Source organism: Rhinatrema bivittatum, chromosome 17 (assembly GCF_901001135.1).
Source record: "Rhinatrema bivittatum chromosome 17, aRhiBiv1.1, whole genome shotgun sequence".
Taxonomy (NCBI): Eukaryota; Metazoa; Chordata; class Amphibia; order Gymnophiona; family Rhinatrematidae; genus Rhinatrema; species Rhinatrema bivittatum.
Window position 1 is genome coordinate 18,631,827 of NC_042631.1, and position 27,649 is coordinate 18,659,475.

Sequence of the window (27,649 nt, forward strand, 5' to 3'; positions counted from 1 at the left end):
CCTTTTCAGTATTTACTTGATTTTTCCTGGGAATTTCAATGTTACAAGAACAACAACAACAACAAAAAAAACCCCAAAAACTAAAAAAATGGTTATAACATACAGTAGGAAAAAAAAAAAAATCAGAAAAGTCGTTTTCCCACGGATTTGTTTTCGTTACGATGTTGAAATTCCCAGTAAAAATCAACTGAAGACTGAAAACGAAAGAGCCTAAGTGTTCAGCTCGTGGCACATTGGAAACAGGTCAAAGTAACCCCACACACGAAATGTTATGCATAGGAGCTCACGAGGCAGGTAACCAGGCGCAGCGTTTATCAAACGCGAGGGTGCGGACGGACGGCTCCCCCGCGCCTCCCTAAACCCAGCTGCTGTTTTGGGGGGGGGGGGGGGGGAGGAGGAGGGTTCCCCACCCCCCGGGTCTTCCCACTTGCGCAGTTTCCTGCAAGCTCGGGCGGCTTCAACTTTTGGGGGGGGGGGGGATGGACAGAGCTTACCTTTCTTCTTAGAGCAGGTGGAGGAAAAGTCCTTCTCCTCCACCTTCACCGCCGGCCGATTGCATTTCATCCTGCAGAAAAAGGAACGCCTCGCGCCGGAGCACAGCCGAGTCGGCCCTGGTGCGATGTCGGTCTTAACCGGCAGGCCAGCTGCACAAAGCGGAAAACAATCTTATGCAGGCGTGATCCGAAAGCGAGGGCAAACTCAACTGCGCTGAACTTTTCAAAAGTGAGGGAAAAAACAATTATATACACACACACATACACATACATACATACATACATGTACCTGCGTAAATTGTATTATATGGATGTTTAGTGGAAAAAAAATTATATATATACACAAACACACACACACACACACATACATGTACCTGCTTAAATTGTATTATATGGATGTTCGCTGAAAAAAAAAATTCTATACATTAGAGAGAGAGAGAGATTCAGAGAACATCCATATAATACAAACAAAAAAGGGGAATTACATTAAAAGCATGATATTACACGGCGAGAAGGAAGTCATTACATTACTGGCAAATTCACATGTACTGCGTAGCTACATTAAAGTCTTTAGACAGGTCAGATTCTACGCGTCTTCTTCCTAGGTTTTGAGGGTTAGTTTCTTTGCAATTGGTCAATATTAATCGGGGGGGGGGGGGGGGGGTCAGCCATATTTGTAATGGGTACCAGAAGTCTAAGTAGTCACGGATTCCTTGTAGGCAGGAGGAAAGGGTATTCCACACAAATCTGGTGCCGCGTCTCCGAAGGCACCAGATCTAGTTTTTTTCCAGTCGGGCTATTTTAAGGGGCAGGGTGGTTAGCTGTTGACTTGAGTGGAAGTGTTTTGCTGGGCGATACCCTTTCACCTCTTCAGTCAGATACAGGGAGACCCAATGTCTTTCAGTGCCTCGAATGCAACTTTGCAAAAAAAAAATTCACAATTCAGCAGTGCGACTGTTGCTAGACTTTCGCTCATGAAACTGTCTTTCTGGTCCTGAAATCTCTGCACTGCTTCCCAGTAGCATTCTAAGGCCAATTTAAAATCCTGTCATTGGTCTTTAGCCATGGATTGAATTTTAATGGTAATATATATCAAAATAGTATTATACTTAATTGATATTAGTATCTAATTTGCTTGATTATTTTATTAGTTGTATGGTTTGTTTATTGGTTATGTTGTCCTTATACATTTATGTACCCTTTTGATATGAACATTTTCTGTTAATTTGTACTCGCCTTAAGCTACGGGGAAGACGATTTATACAATAATAAAAATTCTGCCCTAATTCTACAACAGGCAGTGTACAAGCTATGGCCAGCACTTAGCATTCTTAAATTACATTTTGCCATAGAAGCACACAGTGATCCATTACTGTCATAACCCTACTCATGCCATTTATAAATGATACTTAAGCAGAAAAATAAACACAAAAAAGGAGAGTAAAATGCCCTAATACTTCAAAAATGAAGCACTTCTCACTTTTAGCATCTATGAGTCTTTCCCGAGGCGCAGTGTCCGACGAAGAGAGCTGTTCCTTCACTTTGGCAATATCTTTAGGATGCAGGTAGTCAAACAAACTCTGACCAATCAGATCATTCTGTAAAAAGAAACAAAAAAAAAATTAGTTTTTCAAATCCTGCAATACAAAAAAAAAAAAATTCATCACAATGTGAGAGAGATTTTAGAGCAGCAGTTTGCTACCAATCACCTCTCTCTGTGAAAGGGTGGGAAAGACAGCAAAATACCAGGAAATATCAGAGCATGCAGTCAGCAAGAAGAAAAATAATTAGAGCAGTAAGACTGAATTTTATGAAAATGTAACCAGCAATTAATGAAAGAAAATATTTACAGCTGGTTTTCAAACCATTTTAGAGAACCGAAAAGTCTCCAGCAGTCAGAAGCCCTGAACCTCACAGCTGAAACAGTATTGCGTTTAAACAGGAGGTTGAATCCTATTTTGGCAATGGGGATTACATCCTGCCCTCAGTGTGGCTGCTACTGTACAGAGGGAACCTTCCTCCAGTAGCTAAGTCTCTGTGCAACAAGCAGGTTGGCCATGCGCCTTCCTGATAGGGTTGTGCCCACATTTGAAAGAAAGTGAAAAATGAACAAAAAAAGTCATTTGTAAAGTATTTTGTGTACCATTTTAGAACACCAGGCTGGGGGGGGGGGGAGGGGTTTATCCCCCCCTCCTGCATAGACACCCTTCTTAACCTATCTGCCATTTAAATAGGACAGGGGTGACATCCCCAGGGTCTCCTGTCACACTGCTGCTGGTTTTCCAAATGGCTCCAGCCCGAGATCACCTGCTGCTCCTAAGCGTGAACTGCCAATATTATACAGCCATTGAAATCTGCTGCAATAGATGTATCCAGTGTAGAAAATTAGCCCCTTTAGCACAAAGTTACCATCATTTCCTATACTCTAAGGGGAAACAAAGCGTGAAGTCGCTCGTGATAGTCACGTGTTGCAGTCTGTAATCTAGAAAAGACCGCAGAGCCTTACCTGACTGTAGTTGAGGATCTTGAAAACAGATTCAGAAACAAATAATATCTTCCCTCTGTCACAGCCCACAACAAAGAGGAATCCGTCTGCTGCCTAGCGAGGAAAGACGTGTCAGTTACTGGAGAAGTCACAATAAAACTTACTGGTCTATACAAAAGGTGCATTGCAGGAAGAGCAAACGTAGGCGTGTGCCTTGCCCTTATTCTGAAGGGCCCACCTGTCACTAACTGGAGTGCAGTTCAACTTCCACGCCGTTCGGATCTCCGGCCCTTCTTTAGTGTGCAGTAAAGCGCAATGGCCAGACCAGGCAGCCCAAGTGGGTCCGGCCTGCTCCAATGAGTGCATTTTCAAAGGGGTTCCACGGGAACAATCAGCACAGATGCGCGTACGTAGCCTGCGTTCGCGCAATTTTATAAAACATCAGAAGTACACACGAATTTTCGGTTTCGCGGTTCAGACATTTTAAAATGAGCAAGGTTTAAAGTTCTACTTGACAGGGTTCTTCTAAGATGAACGTTTTGACCTTCACACAAAAGTTTATTATTCAAGCATTTAACTCTCTGGCGAGTTTGTGTCATCAGGAACTCAGCATCATCTTGCCTTTTGTGATTTATCTTGAATTTTTTTTTTTTTTTTTGCATGCCACAAGTCGAAATGCATTAAGTGCCAGAAAAGGCAAAAATGAGCTAATCTGTTTGGCCAACGCATGCCGTTTGGTCAAGTCAAGTCCTAACTTGCAACCACATAAAAGACTTTTTATTTAAACACATATAAGCTTGATTTACTGAGCATTTTTCTCAAAGACCCACAATAATGAATCTGTCTTGGTAGATATTGACCAAGTAAAGCTCTGGATGGTTCTCATCACAGAAAACAGCATGAATTACTGCCGAATGAGCTGAAATTTAAAAAAAGTATACATAGTATTTTGCTTTGATGAGCCATTCAGAGTTGTTACAGGAATTCCAGCTATAAGTCCATCAAAGAAAAAAAAATAAATAAAGCTACATACCCTGAGGATAAGATGCTTTAGTTCATCATCTGACAGAAAAGCAGGCTTGTAGTTTGCTTCTGTGTAAGGGTTTGTGGCACCTTAAAGAAACAAAGAGACACAGTAGTTCACCAGTGCACACGGACAGGTTTTGTATCATTTTTTTTCATTGATCGGGATCAGGTGAATTTCAAGGGGGTAAACTTCAGGACCGCACGCAGCCTTCACATGAAGTCTGTGCCTGATCGGTTCACTTGAAAGCAAGTTACTGTGCTCCTGGATAGAAAGATCGAACCATTAAGGATTATTCAGATGCGGTGAAAAATGCTAAAAAAACAAAGAGAGCCTTTAAAAGGTTTCTGAACTTGTGGCAGCAGATCCCCCAGTGTGTCTGGCAATGCATTCCTTCTGGCCCACAGTTCTGCCTCCATCTTCCAGCTCGGGTCAGAACCAGTCCCGGGATTCTGGCCCACCAGCCTTCATTTACAACTACCCGGGGATTTTCCCCTTGATTTCAATAAGGCCCTGCCAGGTCTGAACACCGCAATAATGCGTCTGAGAATAGGGGTTTATGTACCGGGGCAGCTTCCAGAACACCTCTATCCTGGGCCCTTCGATCCAGCCACCAAATGTCAACCTCAACGAGGATCACAAATCCCTTATGCCGCAGGGGCTGGGAACGCTGCCTCCACAGCGTCCCCAGCCAAGCTGGAAGACCTGACCTCGGAATTAAACCGGAGACGTGACCAGCAAGCCAGCAGGTCGGCCCCTGGAAATGCACTCTTAATTGTACTCCCAAGGTCCTGCGACTCCCTTTCAGCTAGGCCTGGCTTTAGAAAAGTGCCACGGGAAGTACGTCACCGACAGCACCCCCAAGACTATGTTCCCCTCCCCCTGCCCCAGAAAGAAAAATAAAATAACTGCAGAAGATAATGTTTCCAAAGAGAAATTATTAAAATAAAAAAAAAATACAATAAATACAGCTCAGGAAATTAATTTGCACCAAAATATACACAAATTAATTTAAACTTAATAAGCTTAATTTATTAATTGAGCTTTTATGACTTAGTTTATGGTTCATTAAATTTAGCGAGTTTCAAAAGGTCTGGATATCAGGGGAAAACAAACGAACCTCTCTCACCATATGATAAACGGAGTGTAAAATCACTCATCTCCCACCCTTTATAAACACATTGACAAAAGAGCATGCAAAGCTCCTTAGCAATGGCCTGGCAGTATGGCTTATCCAGCAGCACAGCAGCTCTCAAATGAAAGCACTTTACCAAGGGTTATTAATGAAATATTGTTCCCAAAATAAAATGATCCCCACATCTGGAAACCAAGTGCACTCTTCTGCAAAATTAGAAGGCCACGAAGGGAAAATCTCTCTCTCGGGATTAATGGTGGCATCCAGTTTAAGCAACAAGAGCAGTATATTCTTTCAAAAGACTACAATCGGGAGAAAAATCCCAGTTGGATTCATGTACAACTTACCGCGTAATGTTTTCATATGCTGAACAGCCATTCTGAGTACAGTAAGTTTATCCAGCTTTCGAGACATAGCGTTGCATGTTGGGACTAAGGAAGCCAATTCATCAATGAAACTATTCATCTTATCTCTCCGCCTTTTTTCAATCTGACTGTGAGCCTCCCTGAACAAGAAAAGATTTTCTTAGGAAACAGATTCAACTTTATAAACCAATTCAGCCACGATAGGTGACAGCAGACAAAAACCAAAAGGAGGCCTCCAGTCTACCCGCTTATAATGAGAATTACTTACAGGAGACTCGCATTACTGATAGATCTAATACAACCATATACCCCACGGCAGCAAAGGTAGTACCAAGGTCCAGTTTGATTTCAACAAGATGTGGTTGCAGCACAGACCCTCCACTATACAATTCCCCCTACACCAATATAAAATATGCCCAAACTAGAAAAAAATAAATGCACAACTGCTAGTGAAACTTTTCAGATAGCTAGGCGATAAACTCAAGAGCTTTCAGTTCTCAAAAGAACAGGATTTGTTTGGTGCAGGTAGTTGTAAAATGTTTCCGGCTGGTCCATGGAACTAAAGCATAGAAGAGGGATTTCTGCATGAAAGAGCACAGGTGTCCTATGACAAGTCACGATAAATGGAGGGTAGCATTTTACATGCAGAGAAGGCTGAGGGTAAGCAACAGTCAGAAAAAAAATCATAATCCAGCATTTAATAAAATTAGGAAAAAACTGCTCACCGAGCATTTTTGATTCTACCCTGTTGGTCGGTATATTCCAATCTAAAGAAGGAGAAAAAAAAAAAAAGTACATAATTATATGATCATCTCCTCCATAATTTCAAGTGCTATATTGCACTCTTAGTAGTCAATATGTTGTATGCATGCGCTTCCTTTCTCTATGTTTCAGTGTCATATAATAGTTATACGTGGGCAGGAAATACCATAAAATAAAAGGATTATACTTGAGCTCCTTATAAAGGGAACAAAATGTTTGTAGCCATATTATTCCAAGAAAAATTTGAGATTTTTGTTTTTTTTTTCAAACAGGGATACTTGATACTGAACCAGCATGAAACATAGCTCAAAAAGGAAACCTATAGACCACTTTGGGGTTTTTTTTTGTTTAGTTTGCATTTTAAAATAAGTACACAAATAAAAGTGCATTTTCAGAGAGCATAAACACAGTTTAAATTCATCGTATTTATTCGACTCCCCCTCATAAATTGAACCACTTTGAAGAATTACTACTAAGGGCAGAACTAGTACAATTTATTTATTTACTGGGATTTATAAAAAATTATCTATTTCCAATGGAATTCCAGGCAGAGTACAACAAAAAAGAATACATCATACAATATTAAATATAGCTTGAATAAATGAAAAAAAATATTCAACTCCTTTAACCATTCAAAAACACAGTTTCCACAACGGACCAACGGCAGAGAAATACAAGGGACCTGGGTTTGATTCCCAGATACTGGCTCTGCTTTTCGGGTCAGTAGAGCTGGAGGATCCTGCAAAGGCATTACTCACAGCAACCCTCCCCACTATGGGGTGGATGCAAGGGATCCCGATTATACAGCACCAGCATCTACAGCTGGAATTCAAGGATTGAAGGCAGAGGGAGAGGGGAAGGAACTATTAGGGGAAAATTAGACAGATGTGATGGCCTCCGCTTCAGACCCTGCCCCTAAGCCAGTCAATGTGCAGTGGAGTGGGGCTGAGACAGGGTCTTAGTGAGCTGGCAAGCCAAGTGTGCAGGAATGTGAGCCAGGGCCAACACACGCAGCCCATCATTGCAACCATTTAGTTTATTAGTCCAGAAACTGTGCCTGAAAGTATCTGCATCAACTTTAGAAATTCTATTTCTTCAGATTGTATCATCTTATACTGGCCCAGCCTAAGAATTATATGAGCTTTGGAGACTAAACGGGTCTTGTACTCAGATAAAAAAAAAAAGGACCTATTTGGTCTTGAAAGTTCATGCACCTCATCTTTGGCAAAATTTTTTTATTTTTATTTTTTATAAAATATCCCTGGCTGCCACGTAACTGATGAAGTGGGCTCTTGTCCTTGAAAGCTTATGCCTCAATAATCTGCCTCAGTAGCATTTTCACAAAGAATACAGTTTGTCGCCTCTACACAGTTGGCGGGTCATTCATCAAACCGCGATGTGTCGGAAATCGCGTCGTGGTGATACGATGCAAAATTAGGGGAAGGGGGAGGAGTGTGAGCGGGGTTTGGGCGGAGTTATGTCCCGGCAGCGCCGCGGGCGATAATGCTTTCTATATTAAATCGCCGGCAGCACCGTGGGAAGCAACTACGCCTTTTCCCGTGGCGCTATGGATGCGAAACTGTGCGGCCGGTGAAGACACACCGCCGCGATGCGGCCGGCTGCACAGTTTCCCCCCCCCCCCCCCCCCCCCCCCCCCTTTTTGTTCGCGCGGCTCCTCATTCTGCTAGAAATATAGCAGAATGATGAAATGTAGGCCTTGGATTTTGTACACTCCTGTACCTTCCATGTGGGTCATCTTTGTCAGTGTCCATACCTTCACTGCAAAAAGAAAAAAAAAAAGAATTCTGTTAACCGGTGCTCTACTGGAGTCCATGTTTGGTTTACCAACGATTTCAAAAGCGAGTTTGTAAGAGAGAGAATGTCTCTCATCCTAAAACTAAGGGCTTTAGAAGGTGAAAATAATTAGTGTCCATAGTAGAAAACGCCGATTCTTAAGACAATCTATCCTTTTTTTTGGCTCTGCAGCTTCCTACTGCTCTATTAGACTTCCAGCTCTAAAAATAGAGGCTATGACACCATGAGCCTTCATTCAGAGCTACCTGGGAATTTTTCACTCTTTCCCATAATACCCAGTCACTGCAGTAACAATCCCCAGTAAGAGACCACATAGCATTGCTCCCATCAGAACCTACCGCATATAGAGCCTGAAATCCCATCCATAGATATCACTATTGCGATGTGGCTGGGATTCGTCTATCACCTCCCCACCCCAAACTACCTTATTACACCTTCTGCAAGGGCTATGAATGCCGTCTTTCAGATTTGCTCAGCCCGGGATCAGCCTGAGTGACAGAAGCTGGGTCCAGCAACTGAAACCAGTTTTCTAGTGTGGCGACAGATATGACTGCTACTAATCAAGCTCTCTTAAAATCCAAAATATTCTCACCCACTGTACTTTTTTTTTTTGTTTTTTTAAATGACTTGAATCAATTCATAAAGAGGTATATGGGGGTATTTTATATTTATTCTAATATTGGCTGATCTGAAAGTATGGGACACGAGTTATTTTTGGTAGTGTGCTATTGCAAAATTTGCTGGCACAATAAACTCCGGAAATGTGCAGCTTGCCCATTGCAATGATCTCTTAGCCCTAAACAGCCCATGTGTCCACAGGAGGAATAGCAATACAATTTCCATGACGACATCTAACAAAAAATGCAGACTGTGAAGCAGGACAAGTGGTTGTTGTTTTTTCTTTAATTTAAATTAATATTTTAATAATATCACATACTTGTATGCACCACACTGGAAACTCTTTATCCTATTTAAGTTGCATATAAGGCTGCATCAAACTGGTGAAATGTGTTTGAATAAAAGCATATTAGGGCGGGAGAGAGCAAGATGCCAGCATGAAGTGGGATGTTGAGAGACGCTGTCCACAATTTTTTTGTGTACTTTAAAAAAAAATAAAATTGTATGGCTCCCAAGCATAAGGGGAAGGTGAGGGTTTACCTCCTCAAAGCATCTCACCTCGCTGGACAGCCTTTGATTGCTTCCTTCATGTCCCCGGCTCCTGATATTAGTACGGGCAGTGATGACCCCATTGTGGAGTTTCGCCAGGGGAAGAGGTTTCCCTCAGCCCCTCCCCCCCCCATGATCAAGTTCCTTGCTGGTGTTCAGACGCGACTCCACCCAGCCGGTCACTGCGGCGTAGGAAGATGACAAACTCCCGCTATCCGCGTGGGAAGGGGCCCACGGAGGTATCAGCGACCCGCGGGTGTGGCTCTCATGAAGGTGGATATTTTCCAGCATTTCCCCCCCCCCCCCCATCTTTTTGTGATTTCTGAGACAGGAATGGCCGAGGCTACCATGATTCAAGACCCTCTTTCTAGGAGGGTCGAGTCACTGGAGACTGCTTCAAGGTGTTTCAATCTTTGAATTTCCCCAAGGTTATGGGGGGAACTCCCAATTATGACTTTTTAGAAGATATTTCATGGACATTTTGCATATATCTACAGAGACTATTCCCTCAATTGATAAGGCTAATCTTTTTACAGTCTTCTCCCTGCTCCAGTGTTTAAACGAACCGGGGTGTCTCAGATCATCCTGCTTCGTTACATTTATCTCAATTTTTTGGAAATGTCTATCTATGAGATTAATAAAACATGCTAAGTTGCTTCATTTATAACTGATTCTGATCAAAGTAAAGTTATGTCTTTGACCTTCAAATTATGAAAGCATAATTTTCATGGCGAGGCTGTGAGAATATATATATTTATTTATTTAAAACTTTTATAACCCGACATTCATTTGCACATCACATCGGTTTGGTAGTTAAACGAAGACTTGGAAAGGGAGAGGAAATTAGAAATTTAGGAAAGTTACATAATAACAACATTTCGGGGGGGGGGATAGGTTATAGGTGCAGGGTGCTTCTGATACAACAACGATGCATTTTTAGATATGTGGTGTCTTAACATTGGGTAGAGATAGGAGAACAACTTTGTACAGGAGTTAGTGACTTGTGAAGACTGGATTGGGGGTGCTTGATTGGGGTGGCGATGGAAAGGCCTTTGTGAACAGCCAAGGGATCTATCTGGGATTACTCAGAAGAGGAGGCAGGATGCTTTGGCTCTTGCAAGCTTCCTTCATCTTGTGCTATTCCCTGTAAATGTTTTTATCAAAAACTTTGTTCAGAAAGTTATATTTTCTTCTCTCCTGAACAGTTTAAATCCTTTATAGATGTCAGAAGAGTTCTAACATCGTCGCCAGCTCCCACTTAGAACCAGCAGGCTTGATTTTATAATTGATGCAAGAGATCTGTTTTCTTGCTAAGGTCTTTTCTTTTATATATATATATATTTCTTGGGGAGTTCTTTTTCTTTGCTCTCTCCATCATGTTGTTTTTTTTTTTTTTTTTGGGGGGGGGGGGGTAATGGGATAATATGATTAAATGCATTATTGTTAATTTCTGTACTTATAATAATTTCCTCTATTATTCCCCATTCATATTACCATGCAAAGTGTCTTTGCTTTGTTACATATAAATGCTGAATAAAAATAAAGTTAAAAAAAAAAAAAAAGCATATTAGGCTGTGGATTTGCTCTAAAATAAATCACATGCCCTGGTTCCTACAACCATTCGGGACGTCACTTATACCAAATCAATAGTCCCAACATGGATAATGTTAGATTGTCTTTCAACTCAAGATGTCCAATTTCTCCAATCCACTGGGGAAGCTCATATACATATCCCATTACTGAAGCCCTGTATTAGAGCAAAAAAGTATTACAGCTGGCCTTGTTCTGGGATCTGCTAGGTTCTGGAGGGCTTTCAGTATCAAACACGTTCAATGACCCACTTGTGTGACTAAGGTGGATTGCTCGTCTTTAGACAAAAATATTTTGTCTCCACCTATGTACGGTCACACACATGGCGACTTCTTTTGGAACTAATTCTATAATTACTTACATTGCTAAACACAAACACTCATGGCCACTCATGAATTCCTAAGCAATGACTCTTCACCAAACCACTATTTTTTATAAGAGGAAATGTAACGCTCTTCCCTCAGTAAGACAGGCAACTGGCTGGAATTCTGCCAAAGTCGGTGGAAATGCTGAATGCACCAAGGATCAGACCCAAAGTGCTTTTGTTTCTGTAAGACGTTGTTCTTATGATCTGCCCCATGGGACAGGGCAATATGGCCCTTTATGTATATCTCCCTCAATTATTTTCTTGGATTACTTTAAACTGTGACAAAGTAGTTAGAACATTTATATTTGAACTAAAATATAGAAAATGCATGCATGTTTACTTGTGTGGGGTCTGAAAATGTATTTCCTCCCCGTTCATCTGACAGTAAACAACACGCAAAACAAAATACAAAATGCAAGGACTTGGTTGCATCAGCCCATGTCAAAATCATGGAAATTAAGGGGGGTGGGGAGAGTGTATTTAAGTGAATTTGCACTGGTGTGCCAGAATATTAATTTGCTGATCAGCACTTCCTCCTCAAAGAGGTGTCATGTTCTCATCGCAACAGGTGTCTCTGTGAAACGACTACTGAAATGCTCTATAATAAAACAACAACAAAAGAGAACGTAGATAAAGCCTACGCTGCTATATATCTCCTAAATAAAGGATAATGAAGCGTGAGAGTGTACACACACACACATCTGTAATATACTAATCTCCTCCAAAGGCTTGTAATGCAAACAGGATCCATTTTCTGTAAAAGGCACCAAGTACATGATATTCAAACAAAATAAATATTAAAGACAAAAAAAAACAACAAACTTAAACAAGGAAACTTTTTCAAGGTATGATAAAACTAGAACCATGATTACATGCTCTGCAATTTCATTAATTGCATTCACTGTACACAAATGAAACAAAGCAAATGTAATTTTCCTGGTCAAACAGGACTTCCATTTTATGCCAACTGATTTTGATAGAAAGATAAAAGCGATCACAAGGCAATAAAAGGACAGCTATATTTTATAAAAAAAAAAATAAAAAGAGGGACGGAGAAAGTTAAAAAGCGGTTTACGTATTTATCTACTTACTCAAAAGAAAAGCCATCAAGTCTGAAAAGGAAAGAAAAGAACAAAATTAAAATACAAAAAAAGTACAAAAATATTCTGCCAACATACATTTATCACCGATTTAGGACTCCGCTTTTCTTCCCTGTTTAATTAAAGAAAAAGTGATCTCTGTATTTTCTGGGAAATACAAGGTAAAAATAAGGAAAATATAAAGGAAGGCAAGCTGATTCATGCCCAGCCTTCTGGTAAGAGTTTAATTAGGGATGGCTGAATCACCAGAGGACACAATTCCAGTAACCATGGCTGGGACGGAGCTCCCTCGCAGGAAGATTACCATGTGCTAGCAAAAGTGGAAATGGCCAGTCATGTTACCGGTGTGGCTTTTCCCAGCTCTTATGTCTGAGTCCCAGAGTGCCCATAAGCTAGGCGACCACGACTACCAACTGCAGGGAGGGAGGTCTCCACCTTGATATTAAACAACTGATTATCGGGACTTGGGAATAGAATAATAATGGACACAGCCTTATTGGACTGGTGGATAACCAACAATCAAATTCCTACCTGAGCCACAACAGAGCCCTAACACATTAGCGAAAGAGAACCAAGAAGGCAGGACAAAAACGAGGGTCAGTGCATCGCCTCTGAACTTTCAAACCCGCTACTGTCGAGCACAGGCCTGGTCGTTCCAAAAAGGCAATTATAGTGAGGGGTTATCGGTCAGCCCGCAGCCTCCACGCCAGGCTGACCGCCCATCTTGCAGATGAGATAACTGGGTCTGTGGCCTCACCAGGGCAAACTCAGTACGCCACCAATCACGTCTAACGTGGTAACCACCATGCTGTGCAGTGAAATCAGCCACTTGCTTATTGCGCTTGGCAACCGACACAGTCCATAGACGTGAGCACCGGAACCAGCGACGAGGAATGAACTCGGGCCATAAAACATCAGTGCCGGGCATTATCGACATGAGAGAGGGGGAGGGGGAGTTCAGGGCGAAGCACTAGGAGGGTCTCAATGAGAGGGAGATGAACTGGTGGTTTCAAGTACCCACCCATATTTAAAAAAAAATAAATATATACCTACTTCTGCACGGAAATCAGTTTTTTTACACAAAGAATCTTTATTGTGGGTAAAAAATGCACGCGGGTTGATAAAAACAGGTAGAAGTGCACGCTTTCAATGCACGGCTGAAACTTGCATGCCTGTATTGGGGGTGGACGCGCGTATTTTTCATAACCTGCGTAGACCAGATACGCTCAGGCTGTAGGGACACGGCAGTAGATCCCTGCACGTATACGGGGCCATGCGGAGTTCTTTGAAAGTTATCCTCCTCAGGGGCTGTAAGGCGGTGCAGGACCCAGGGCCTTCAGCTGCTCTGCTCCCAAGACCTGGAATGAGGTTTCACTCCCCATCCGCCTGGAACCGCACCACCTCACGTTCCAAAAGAAAGCGAAAAGCGCGGCTGTTCAGCCAGGCCTTCCCTCACTTAGCCCATTAGGGAGTTACAATTCCTTCCCTAGCCCTGGACACTGCCGCTGCTGCTGGAAACTCAAAAAGAGCAGCAGAGAAGACTACCAGGCCAAAATAAATGTTAAAATGTGCACTGCGACGAACAGTTTTAACTGGATGTTTAAAACTGCATATATTTAGAGATAAGAGACGAAACAAAAGCTGGTTTTGGTTGACTAAAAAGTTCTGTGTTCTGCATTTGTTCTTTCGAGTTGAAAGAACTGGCAATGCACAGGTTTATCAGGAAACAAAGACCAAACCAGGCCATTTCATTACAGCAAAACACTGTATTGTGACAAATTTGTGCACTTTGTGCTCTGCTACACTTGTAAAACGCCTGGAAAGCACGCACTTACTGATAGTCTGTGGAGCTTCCTTTTCTCTTCCGGTTACACTCCATCCCAGTCGTTCCAAGAGAGGTAGAAAGGAGGTCAGTGGGACCCGGCGACATAAAATCGTTAATTGTAGAAGAAATGTCCATCCTCTGGTCAGCCATCGGATCATCTGCAAATTGCCAAAGAACATGGATTCGCTCAAAAAAGACTTTCCAGCTGAAGTCAAATCTAGAGCAGGTAATACGAACCCTGCACACACTCACCTCCTTCTGTAAACCTGCTAGCAGGATAATTGCATCGTTATAAAACCAGTTGTCTTTATGAAACGTTATAGCTTGTGCCACTTAAAAATTTCCATTATCCAACAATGTAACAGTACAGTATTAAAGACTACACTACTGCGGCACATAAACAAGATGAAGTGTCTTGAACGAAAGCCACACGTTGCATAAAAAGGTAACTATTTCCAGTCAAACAACCAGCTGCCTTTGTGCTGTATTAAGGTTAAATTGCAAAAAAAACTGCTCAGGTCACCCAAATTTGGGAATGAGAAATATTTTTTTGGCAGAAAGGTGTTGGTTGATTTAGGACTCTGAATATTTTAAATCACCACCGGTAAAACACACAGGACTCCAAGGCCTTGCATGTGTCAGAAATACTGAACAAACACTAAACTCGCACACAAAGAGGTCGGCCCCTCTTGGATTTGTGTAGCATTAGCAGCTTCATTGCCATAGGCAATGCTCAGTCGCTCTTCTGACATCCTTAGTATCTGGAATTAAGCAGAGGACAAGCTCTGAGCATACTCCATCTGGAGAAGGGAACCTGTGATATCTTTTAAAGCTCCTACACAACTTTTACATTTTCTGTTGGTCTTGAAAAGATACCGCAACCTGCTAGCATAGGGTTCGGCAGCTCCAGTCCTGGAGTGCCGCAAATATGGATATCCTGAACACAAGACCTAACCAAAAAATATGCACAAGATATCTGTACGCACTGTCTCCATTATATGCAGATATTTCTCTCGTGCATATTCATTATGGCAATCCTGAAAACCAGACCCATTTGTCGTTCTCCAGGACCGGAGTTGCCTCTCTCCGTATTGACTCCAAATTTTCACTGTCTGTGACAGTTGCTCAAAACTAAAAAGGCAAAACAAATACCCATGCAGGCTCCTTTAAACTGCATAAAAATCATTAGGGAAACCGATATAGAAACGAAAATTTCATTTATAATGCAAAATGTTATTTACGTTTAACTCGAAAAAAGTACCCAGGAATGGACAGAGGAGTTGGAGAAGCATCTCAGGTACGCTGAAAACAGAAAAAGGGTCTTGCAAGCAAAAGTCTGTGGCAAAAAGCCTGCAGTGTGGGCCTCATAGTTAAAGCGGGTTTTCAATAAACCAAAACATGCAATCGTGGGCTTATGGGCTCTACTGCAGTTTTCTATGCAGCCAGCAGATGAGTGTAGAAATAAAGTTAAACCACCAGGGAAAGAAGGGGAATCTTGCTACCACCTACAAAAACACACATCAGATCATGCATGCCACACCTCTAGCACAATTTGTTTCCATGCCACTGCTGCCCATCAAGACTTCACGGATTACAAGGGCAAAAGAAAGCCACGCAGGGTGCTCTGCCCTAGCTTCATACATGGGTACCAAGGTGGGACTCAGCAAACTTGGCTAGCACACTTTTCTGGTATTGCCTAGGTCTGTACGCTAGCTTGAGCAACTGAGAAGTGTGCATCCACAGTCCCAAGGATGTCCACTGCCTGTTTCAGTAGAGAAGAATTTGCATGCACGCACAAGTGTATGGAGTGCAAGGCTTATAATAGGATAAGAGATATAGACTGTATATACATATTATAAAGAATCATGTAGGCATAAGGGCAGGACGTCTTTTTAAAAAGCTATTAAACAGCATAATCCCTGGTGAGAAAAAAAAAAAAAAAAAAGCACATGCCCTTTTAAAAACAAACAATGGTCGCAGCATTCAGAGCTTCCTTCCCCCAAGGGAGAAGCAGAGTTAAAGCCAGTGTGGGTCTGGATTTAGGACACACGGCTGCAGAGTCCCAGAAGGAGCTCTGGTGCATGGCGCCCAGCTGGTTGCACATAAGAGGTTCGGGATGCCAGATCCTAGCCCTGGTAGCCCAAAAGGAGCAGGAGGAGACTGCTGAGGCAAAACGACATTTACAAGGGAAATTAGATCCACTTTATAAAACCAAGGGAAGGCTGCTAAATACGATTCAGTGCGTTCAAGAGGAAGAGATTTGCTGCAGTCAACGTTCCTATTTTCCCCCCACAAAACGTACAAATGTTTTAAGCGCGCCAAACATTGTTTGCAGAGACACAGATAGGAGCTGCATGGCTTGTTGTAGGCGCCTAACCTGAGCTTGTGCCAATCTGCAGCAGGAGTAAATGGTCCAAGGACTCCAGAAAACATGTAAAAGGCATAAATATATTTAGGTGAATAAAGCTTTGCACACATGCCTGTGGGTGGAGTGGAACAGTTTTAACTGGAATATCTATGGCAACATCTCCTGGGTGCTCTGAATGGCTTTTTTTTTTTTTTCAGGCCTTGACCAGTATTTTCTTTTTTGTCATCTCTCTCTCCCTAGCAGTATAAGCAGAACTATGATAACAGATGGGCAAGAGCTGAACTGGCAGCATGAGCTCTTCTTACCTGAAGACTATTTGAAATCCTACATCCACCAGTATGGAAGGACAAGCCTACTGATGAGGCAGATGCATCCAGTCACCTTAAAACTTCTTTCATGCCCGGTTGTTGTGTTAGTCGAGTTCTTTCAAAGCCTAGACATTAGGAAAAAAAAAATGTCATGTAGGCCACTCCAAAAACTATTTTCTGTTCCTATGTTCCCAATAAGTCAACAGGTCATCCCCAAAATTACAAGCTCGTCTGGGTACTTTTCAGCACTACAACGGCAGTCAAACTACACTGGAAAACCAAAGTCAATTTATTTATATACCAATAGGCTGGCAAGACATTTCAGTTAACATTGCCCTTAATTCGTTTTAAATGGAAGTAATGCCAAGATTAGTGGACCTTGCCTCACCGAATCCAGATTTCAAGGCAAGAAAATGGACCTTTTGAGCTGTACTAGAAAAAAAACCAAAACCAAAACCCAACCCACATGTTGAGGTAAAATAGTGAAGATGTTTAAGACAAGACAATGGACATTACTTAACTTCATACAAAGCACAAATGTAGAAGACCAATTCTGAACATGGTCAAACCTCACCACTTAAAACTACAGCATCAGAGTAAGGAAGCAGAAACTGGAGTTAGCATTGCTTCTTCCTCAAAGAATCATCAGTTGACAGCTTTTTTAAGATGTTGTACCAAGTTATAATCTGCTCAACAGCCTAGGTTGTTCTTTTGCATCTCTTTGGGCACTATAGTGTACATAGCGCAATACCAAAATACGGGGTATATTTACTAAGCTGCAATAAGCATTTAACATGCAAAAACAGCGGTTCTTGTGCAATATATGCAGATCGCGATATTTTCCTTAAAAAAAAAAATTCCTATATTTAAATGAGTTGCTTTGCATTCATAAAGTTTGCAAATACATACTAGACACCTCATACGTACCTAATTGTAATGCAAATAAACATGGCTTGCCTCGAATAACGCAAGCCATTGTATTTCCTGAAAGGTTAGCTACAACTCAGGAGCTGGAGCTAACTTTTCTCGAAGGTATTGGGAGGCTAATGTACATTCTGATGCCTCTCTCCTGAAACACCCCCCACCCAAGGCCAGCTGGTGCCATTTTCAAAGATGGTCCAAAGTCTAAGGCTGTGATGGCGAACTCCAGTCCTCAAGTGCCACAAAGAGGCCAGGTTTTCAGGATACCCGCAAAGAATATGCATGAGACAGAGAGATTTGCATACATGTAAATCTCTCTCTTGCATATTCACTGTGGACAGGTGGCCTGTTCGTGGCACTCGAGGACCCAAGTTTGCCATCTCTGGCCTGAAGCAGTGCTCCAGGTCCCACTAGACTTCCAGGGAGCTATTGTAAGCTATGGGAAGAGGGGGCAGAAGGGTGACCTTTTGTGAAATGGGAAGAGGGTAGGGCGTTGGCACACAACTTTGCTATTATTTTTTATTTATTTTGCTTTTGGGATTGCCTCTAGAGGCATCAGGGGAGGGGAGAAGGGGGGGGGGGTTTGCTTAGAACCGCTGCTGGCCCATTTACACGATGGCTGCCCCAGGCAGAATGGGGTTGCAATTTGTTTCCCTTTCCCCGTGAGATTTTTCTCATTGAAAAAATAAAAACACGGACATTCTGCAGGGAAGCCGCCACGGTATTTTGCCACGGAGGGGAATGACCCCCCCGTATGGCGTTTTACCATGGACCCTGGTATTCGGCCCCTCCCGCGGTAAAACGAGGAGCCTCTAAGCTCGTCTCCATAGTTTGGGACTTGGTATCAGTAAGAGAACTCCAGCAACCCCACCACTTCCAGCCCCGATGGGCCCTACACTGCCACGAGAGGCTCAGAGAAAGTTATCAGAAGAAGATTGTTTAATAAATTCTCTTCTCCTTCGGTGGGTCTATGTTTTAGAGTGGCACAGCTGTGGAGAGCATTTCAACCTAGCTGGCAAACATTTTTTTTTGACGCTGCTAGACTAAAGTGCTCTAATATATTTTGCAAGAATCAATATAATCATGTTATTTGAACTCATTTCATTATCTCTGTGCTCAACCCTGCTTATGATAAAAATGAAACAGCTTCGTAACAGTAAGCAAACAATTTAAAAACTAGACCACAAATGCTATAAAACTACATATGAAAAAGGAGAGAGGGCGCGGCAAGCCAGATGGCATTTTGCTGTGCAGTGTAACAAAATAAAAAGCAGGTAGTCCACAGTAAAAGTGCGATAGCTAATTTAATCAGAGCTCCAGCCGAAGATTTCATAGAGAGTATAACTGATCTATAAAAGCAAGACAAGGTCCCATCACTGAACCTGACATAAGCTGCGTTTTGTAACAACGCTGTTTCAGGTGGGAGGTAACCACTCAGCAAAAAATCACACCAGTAAACTCTTTGCATAAAGAGAGTGTCAGCTACAAAATACCACATTTTCCTGCGTTCTCCCCAGAGACTCTCCATCCCCACACAGACAAAACAAGCCCAAATTCTATTAGCAGGACAGAGCCCAGGAGTTGGGTCTAGAGCTACAAATCAACTAATAGTGCCACTCGCATATGCTTTAGAGGCGAAAAAGACCTCGAAGTCCTGAGAAAATTACAAGCAGCCCCATGCAATGGTGGCTCTCTCTCTCCATGGCAGGGAGCCGCAGTCACTGAGCGTATTTGCCAAGCTTGGTTTGGCTTTGCCATGCCAGACTTCTGCCCTAGTTTTGGCTTGGTGCTACCTCTAAAGTTCCTATTTTTATGACAGCGAGTAAAGATATGGAACGAGCAAATAGGAAACTCCTTGGGTAGAAAATTAACAGATTCACATCAAGAAACATGATCATCTTAGTTAAATATACTTCTAGAAGATCCAAGATGGCGGCATGTTAGATCTGGATCACTGTATCTTTCCCACATGCCTTTTCTTTTTTTTGACCTTGAAGAGTTTCCATTTCTAGCTGGTCTATAGGAAAGGAAAGGAAGACTAGAGCACAGGTTTTTCCACATCATCACCTGTTGGTCCTATGGATTCCTTTCTAGTTGCAGCATTAACTCAGGCTTCTACTCGCCTTACTCCCAGGGGCTGGGTCACCTAGACAGGACTCCTCTTTTATTTATTTATATTCTGCTTTTCACACTTTTTTTCAGCGCTTCAAAGTGGATTACATTCAGGTACTGTAGGTATTTCCCTATCCCCAAGAGGGCCTACAATCGAAGTGGTGTTGAACTATCACCAGAGTTTGACATGTCATTTATTTCAGAGGGGAGTAGGCTGTGCCGAGCAGCTTCGCCCTCCTGGGTATTGCGGTGCAGTCTGATGATCTGGCCAGCAGTCATGAGGTGACAGTGCCATCTGGAGCCAGTTCAATGAGAGAGGAAGATCATCCGCCAGCCAACTTACAAATATCAAAAGTAAGAGATCTAGGAGTATCCATAGACAACAGACTAAACCTAAAAGCATTTATTAAGCAAACAACTAAAGACTGCTTCCACAAACTACACACATTAAAAAGAATAAAACCCCTATTTCATTTCCATGATTATAGAACAGTGCTCCAAGCAATAATCTTTGCGAAAATAGATTATTGCAACGCTATACTACTAGGCCTCCCATCATCCCATACCAAACCTCTCCAAATGATTCAAAACACGGCAGCAAGAATCCTAACTAACAAGAAAAGAAGAGATCACATCACGCCGGTCCTTAAAGACCTTCACTGGCTGCCAATCCACTTCAGGATAATCCATAAATCCCTAACCACAATCTTCAAAAATATCCATGGACTAGCTCCACTCCATCTACAAATAGCACTTAAAAAACACTCCTCCAACAGACCCACTAGAGAAGTGTACAGAGAACTTCTACAGGTACCACACGCCAATACCACCCAACACATAACCCTGAGAGACAGGGCCTTCTCTACAGCAGGCCCCTCACTATGGAACTCAATCCCCTTAGAATTACGACAGGAACCATGTCTTCCAACCTTCAGAAAGAGACTTAAGACATGGCTGTTCAAGAAAGCCTTTCCGGACTCTGACTGATGATCTCACCAAATACAGAAAGACGGTCTATCTCCCACTAAACTGATTCGGACATACCAAACACTACACATTCTTATTCTTGTTAAATTTCTATCGTCTTATTCTTCTTCTTTTCCCAGTTAGAACCATCCTTGTTTTATTGTAACTGATTTTTTCTGCGCACTGTTATAACTTGTTATAATTTGTAAATATATAAAATGTATACTCATGTTATATTTATACACGTTTATAATGTATTGATCACCCCTGTTTTATGTAAACCGACATGATACGAATCTCCGTGAATGCCGGTATAGAAAAACTCAAATAAATAAATAAAAATCCTAGTGGAGTACTGCAAGATCTAGTGATGGCTAGCTGGCTCAGGGACTCTGAGAAGCTGACGTTTCAAGCAATGCTTTTAAGCCTGTTTCTTCAGGTATGCGTTCAAGTTTGAATTTTCCTGGAACTTTCCAGCTTGAAAAGCTTCCTATAAAAGTCACTTTGGATGAAATCTGGAAAGCCATTTCCACTATGAGGAAACAGCTGTCAAGACAGATTTCTCAATTTATGGTACAGATTGAATTAAAAAGTCAAGGAGAGGCATATGAAGATCAGTGCAATGTCAGATCAAGAGAGAAGAAGTGGAGAATAATTGCAAGAAACTAAGAGTTTGGAACTGCTATTTAAAATAAATAAATAAATAAAATAAATCAGCCAACCATTGTGTAAAAAGGTTGATAAACTTGAGATAGCATGGATTTTTCCTTATTGAGTAAAAGAGACAATCAAGTATCATCTTGACCTTGGTTGTTAACTTTGCTTTGGATTCAGATGCAGAGCTTATCCTGCAAACAAACCTTAGAGGTCCCATTACAATTGTTAAGCGAATCTATAGTCCGCATGGAAGGATGCATTTACTATATTTAAGGATAGAGATATTCTAGAATTGAAAAATAGCTTACGTGTCTTTCTGGATTTACCTAGAAAGAAAAACAGGATTTTTCATTGCATAGATCGAAGGTTTTGCAGATTGGTGCTTCCTTATTCATAAAATAGCCTGCAAATGTCTTGTAAATCATCAAGGGGCGAGATGCATATTTTTTGAACTCGGTCAGCTTTTTGTGTTTCTCTGTGGTAAGCCATTATCCCTCATCTCTGATGTAACTTGATTTTGATGACATATTAATATGGAGTCTTCCTTAACCCTGCCTTTATTTCCTCAAATTGTATTTCCTTTTGGATTATAGTAAACGCATCCTTCCATGTGGACTATAGATTTGTAATGGTATTTGCAATTGTAATGGTAATCGTAATGGTATTTGCAATTCTAATGGTATTTGGGACCTCTAAGGTAGTGATGGGAATTATAAAAGCTAAATTAATTGCGTAGATGGGCCATAGGGTCTTTTTCTGCTGTCACATTTCTATATACAGTTTGTTTCCTTATTTATATTGGTTAAATTGTGCTTTTCCGTTCAAGATTATTTTATTTACTAATTATAATATTTATCATCCGCCTATAAAAGTCATATTCAGCGAAGTATAGTAATTCATATATATTTTGCAAAATATTAAACTGAACCTGCTTCTAGAAATTGTCTGGTTAGCCTACAAAGAGTTGAGCACATTAATGTTCAGTGTTCTAAATGTCAATACCTAAAGGGATTTTTCTTTTTTTAAAAGTTACTTGGTCACCCCCTCTTCTCCACGTACCTGCCACCCACTTTAAGCTTTGAGAAAAAGTTGACAATTTTCCTCCCAGCATCTGTATTGCTTACAACCGAGACTGTGTCCCTGGGAAAACTTTTTTTTTCCCTTCGTCACAAGTTAATAGCTATATTTACTGCCATGAAATAGTGCAGGGAGCTATAGTGATAATCGTAGAGTAATACAGTTGAACATGCTGACCCGTGGCTTGTAGCTAGCATGCTAATACAGTCCAATCAAGCAAAGACTATAATTTAACCTTTTCAGCATGGGCTTCTGAGATGCAAACAGTTGCTCTACTCTTGTGGTGTTGAGCAAACACAGTATTCCAAAGTACACGTTTGTTTTGTGGTTGAGGATTTTCACAACTTAAAGTAGGAATTGCACATGAGCCAAAAACACCCCACAACTATTTAAAGAAACAATGCAACCATGATTAGCTTTATTAAATGTCTTACATGGTTCTAAAAATAGAAGACAAAGGTTTAACAACATTTTTACAAAACCAGTACCTTTTGTGGATGAGACCTTCATGGCCATGGAAGTGTATGGACAGCACCATCGCCAGATAATTCTTACATTGGTCCTATGAAATGACGTCAACATGCAAAGAATCCAGTTTGACAGGACTGGTGTAACTTCGCATTACATTTTCATGAACAGATGTTTTACAAAAAGTCCTTTCATCACTTCAGCAGGAAACTAGTCCCATTTTGAGTCCTGGTACTCTGCATTACTATTAAATCAGAACTCTTAATAGCCAAACCCATTTCTTGCATTGCTCGATTCATTACAGGAAAAAAAAAAAAAAAAGACAAGATAGGCAATGCATGAATGGAATATTGTTGCAAGCATCAATGAACAAGAATAAACCTTGTATGGCAAATCAATGCAAGAACTATGATTTCTGATAAAACTTAAGTACTTACAACTGGTTTTAGCAGGGACTTGTCAACCTGTATTTAATAGGCATGAACTAGGCTACTGTAAATAAGCAAACACTGACTCCTTCCTTAAGAAGTGAGATCTCTTGGTTGCAATATAACCGTCCTCTTATTGGATCAGATGCACTAAAGGGCTTTTCCCATCTTATATCTATGGGAAGAATGCTTGGTACATCTGTCCCACTGATTCTTTTTTTGAATCAATAGCTTTTATGCATTACTCCTGGGGGAATTCTGCACACAATTCTTTTAAAATGCTGCAGATTTTGTTTAAATAATCATTGTCCAAATAATAATTTATAATGCAATAAGAAAAAAAAGTTCTCACTCAAGGATGCATAGCTTTATATATATATATATATATATATATATATTTATTTTTTTTTAGCAAATTTTACATAAGAAATTAAGATATGCCATGCTGAGTCAGACCGAGGGTCCATCAAGCCCAACATCCTGTTTCCAATAGTGACCAATCCAGGCTTCAAGTACCTAGGCAAGTACCCAAACATTAAATAAATCTCAAGCTACTATTACTTATTAATTAATAGCAGTTTATGGATATTTCCTCTAGGAACTTATCCAAAAACATTTTTTTAAACCCAGTTACACTAACTGCTGCAACCAAATTCTCTGGCAATGAATTCCAGAGCATAATTATGCGCTGAGAGAAAAATAATTTTCTTCGATTTGTTTTAAATGTGCTACTTGCTAACTTCATGGAGTGCCCCATAGTCCTTCTATTATCTGAGTACATAACCGATTTACATTAACTTGTTCTTTTCATGATTTTATAGACTTCTATCATATCCCCCCCCTCAGCCGTCTCTTCTCCAAACTGAACAGCCCTAACGTCTTTAGCCTTTCCTCACAGGGCAGCCTTCCATGCCCCTTCTCTGCACTTTCTCCAGTGCAGCTATATCCTTTTTTAGATGCAGTGACCAGAATTGTACACAGTACTCAAGGTGCGATCTCACCATGGAGCGATACAGAGGCATTATGACATCCATCCTTTTATTTGCCATTCCCTTTCCCATCATAAAAACTTGCCTCCCTCCCCCAGGTTTTCGTCCTGATTTGCTTTGAATCCCTCCCCATGCTTGATCTCTCCCTCCCCTTTGGGTCAATCCCCAGCTTTGCTCCCTCCTCCCAACTTTCTCTCCCTGTCCCCAGGCTGAAACACCCCTCCCACAACAAGACTCTGCTTTCTCTCCACCCACTAATCTTTAACTCCCTCCCCTCAATTATCTCGCACCCTCCACCCACCAACAAAAACCCTGCTTTCTTTCTGTCTCCTCCCCAACTTTCTTTACCCTGCCAGGCTCCCAGTTCTCACAGCTTTCCCATCCCCCAGCTCCCTCTGCCCCAGGATTAAACCCCACTCTCCACCTTCTTCCCAACTCCAAGCAAGGCCTCCAGCTTTCTCACTGCCCCTCCCCAACAGCCTCGGTCCCCTCCTCAACTCTCTCTCTCTTTCTGCCCCATCAGGCTCAAAAAACAAACAAACAAAACAAACCACAACTTTCCCTCCCAGTAAGACTGCCCCCAGCTTTCTCTCTTTCTGTTTTCCCTCCCAGCAAGGATCCCAACTTTGTCTGCTCCTTCCTTCCCTAGGCTTGACCCCTCCCCTCCCCTCCCCCTTTCTCCAGCTCTCTCTCTCCTGCCCCCAAACTCCTCTCTCCTTGTCTTTAGTCATACAGGGAAGCCAAACTTGTGTACACTAACACCTCGGTGAGCAAATCAAGGTCAGAACTAAAAAGTAAAAAGTGAAAAAAAAACAAAACAAAACAAAAAACTGTGCCTCTAGCATCCTTTAGAAGTGTTGAATTCAATATCAAAATATTTTTTTACATTCTTTAACAAACCTAGACATGGCCATTTTTTAAACTCCCATTTTGCTGCATTACCCAGAAAAATAACAAAAAAAAAAATTACTCTTGCTTTAAAAAAGCAAAGAAAACTGGATAACATCTGAGATTATTCTCGTGTAGATTTGCAGCAGTCTAAAATATATTTTGACAGTAATGATTCCTGATGAGTGACTTAGCCTCTGTGTTCCTCGGCTACAAAGTGCATTGATGCCGCAAGGTCTCTCTCCTAATGCAGTGCACAGAAAACGTAAAGGCACAAGCTTCTTTGGAAAAAGAACACTAGGCCTGCCCAGCGCGTGGGTACGTGAAGCTTGCTCTGGGAGGAAGAGCTGCTGGAGTCGCAGGACGCATGCGTGCCCAAGTCTCGACTCTGCACCGGTGCCTAAGCAAAGCCAGTTGACCTACTTTTTCGCTCTGACCTTGATTTGCTCACCGAGGTGTTAGTGTACACATGGTTGGCTTCCCTGTATGACTAAGCTAATCATGTGACATGATGCAGTAAAAAAAAAAAGGATGAGCCATAGGCATTTCTCTTGGGGTTTTAAAGAAGAATTAGTGTTTTGTAAACAAGAGGGAAAAAAAAAAAAAAAAAACAGTGAAAGGTGTAGGTACAGAATGGAGCTGCAAGAATGAGATGCACGTGACTGGCACAGTTTTGCATCTGCTTTGTTTCCCAGGGCAGCTTAATGAGGAAATGGCCTACCTGGCAGTCTTTCAAGTAGGCCCTTGAAGCGTCTTGGCAAGGGACTCCGGGCCATAATTGGAAGATGTTAGCTGTATTTACATCTGTGGGTGTTAATGGTGTGCGACTGAACTAGTGTTGCTTTATTTCATGAAGGTGTACACTGTATGTTGCAGTTTATAGGAAAAACGACATTTTGTACTTTTAAAAGCACCAAGAAAGAATTTGACTGCAAAGTGAGGACATGGCTAAAATTTAGAGACAATATGAAAGCTCTTTCCACCTAGAAAAGGGATTTAAAAAAACAAACAAACCCAAAGCTCATCTGTGATGCTGAGCTTGTCGACAAGGAAATTATATTTCACTTATTACTGGAATATATTCTTCCTTCCACTGAAGGCAGTGCTCTCGAACCCAAGTTATTGAAATGGATACCGTACAGACTCAGCAGGCCATCCCCCGAGGGGTTCACCCCTCCCCCCTTATTTCACAGGGATGAGGAAATGTATTCTCTAGGACTGCCAGCTTTCTGGATCCACGAGTGTCAACGCCCTCCAAAATCCATATTTCCTGCTTGCAGTGGAAGTCATTAACAATTCAACACTAACCAGGTAAAGAATTATTGTAAACATGCAGCAGTCCTTTGATAGGACTAGAGATGCAGTAGATAAGCTGAAAATTAGAAGCAAAGAGTTGTATTGGTTTGGGGCCAAAATCACTGCTCAGATGAATGTAGAATGCAATCTTTACTCCCATAACTAAAAAAAAAAAAAGATAAGATTTATAAATGTCTAGCATAAGAGGATTAAGATATTGCATGCACCATCCCTACAGTAAAATACAGAATGGTGTTCAGCAACGCTGCTATCAAGACTTTTAATTGTATCATGTGTATTACCAGAAAAAAAAAACGTGATTACATTTCTTGGCAGCCCAAGAAATGCTGCAGTAAATGGCAATCATGGAGGAAACTTTTTTATCTGGGAAACATTCTGGATCTGAAAGCAGTATGCTGGCATTAACCATCCATGGTTGTGCATGGCAGTGCTTCATACACCAAGTTATTTTATCCTAGAGTTACCAGGGTTCTTTCAAAACCTCCTTCTTACAAACAAGAGAACTATAAAATAAAACAGCATGAAACTATAAAGTATAGTCCACCCCAACCAGTGTCCCTATCTGGATCAGATTCTCTGGACCACATTTCAGAACTGTGAAAGGCTGGTGCGTCCATTTTCAAAATATTTATTTTATTTTTTTGTTGTTTTTATTTACTATAACTGACAACCTACCAGAAGGATTACAATGCCAGAGTCGGAGTTTACCATAGCCATATGCTGGAAACAATCCCTTCTGCTGATCAGCAGTGTCAGCTACATCTCACCCCTTCCCAGGAGTTAATGGAAAAAGCCCTGGTTTTGCTGCTTCATGGCACAGATGCCCCATATTCCAGGAATGATTAGTGGAAATCCTGGAGTCTGACAATACCCAGCCATTTCCTATCAAATCTTCCTCTGAACACAAAAGTTGTCCTTTAAATAAAGTACCTAAATACAACTCAAGAGGCCAGATCTAAGACTAAACCCACAACTGATCCCTGACTAGTAATAATAATGACAGAAAAGGTCTAGCACTTAA

The 27,649-nt window shown here is 41.5% G+C and overlaps 1 protein-coding gene across 2 annotated transcripts in view; it reads right to left on the minus strand.

The window, feature by feature from the left end:
• The window catches only part of ARNTL (aryl hydrocarbon receptor nuclear translocator like), a 59,630-nt gene that overhangs the window by 13,875 nt on the left and 18,106 nt on the right, over positions 1 to 27,649 (minus strand). Inside the window, exons 2-11 of one of the 2 annotated variants that reach the window (XM_029583169.1) lie at positions 16,803 to 16,930; positions 14,140 to 14,287; positions 12,296 to 12,316; positions 8,006 to 8,044; positions 6,229 to 6,270; positions 5,486 to 5,643; positions 4,013 to 4,092; positions 3,001 to 3,093; positions 1,975 to 2,092; positions 495 to 644 (exon numbers count right to left, since the gene is read on the minus strand). In XM_029583169.1, the coding sequence (XP_029439029.1) occupies positions 495 to 644; positions 1,975 to 2,092; positions 3,001 to 3,093; positions 4,013 to 4,092; positions 5,486 to 5,643; positions 6,229 to 6,270; positions 8,006 to 8,044; positions 12,296 to 12,316; positions 14,140 to 14,279 (841 nt within the window). In that variant the 5' untranslated portion in view covers positions 14,280 to 14,287; positions 16,803 to 16,930. The remainder of the gene's footprint in view (positions 1 to 494; positions 645 to 1,974; positions 2,093 to 3,000; positions 3,094 to 4,012; positions 4,093 to 5,485; positions 5,644 to 6,228; positions 6,271 to 8,005; positions 8,045 to 12,295; positions 12,317 to 14,139; positions 14,288 to 16,802; positions 16,931 to 27,649) is intronic. The other variant, XM_029583170.1, reaches the window with a different exon arrangement.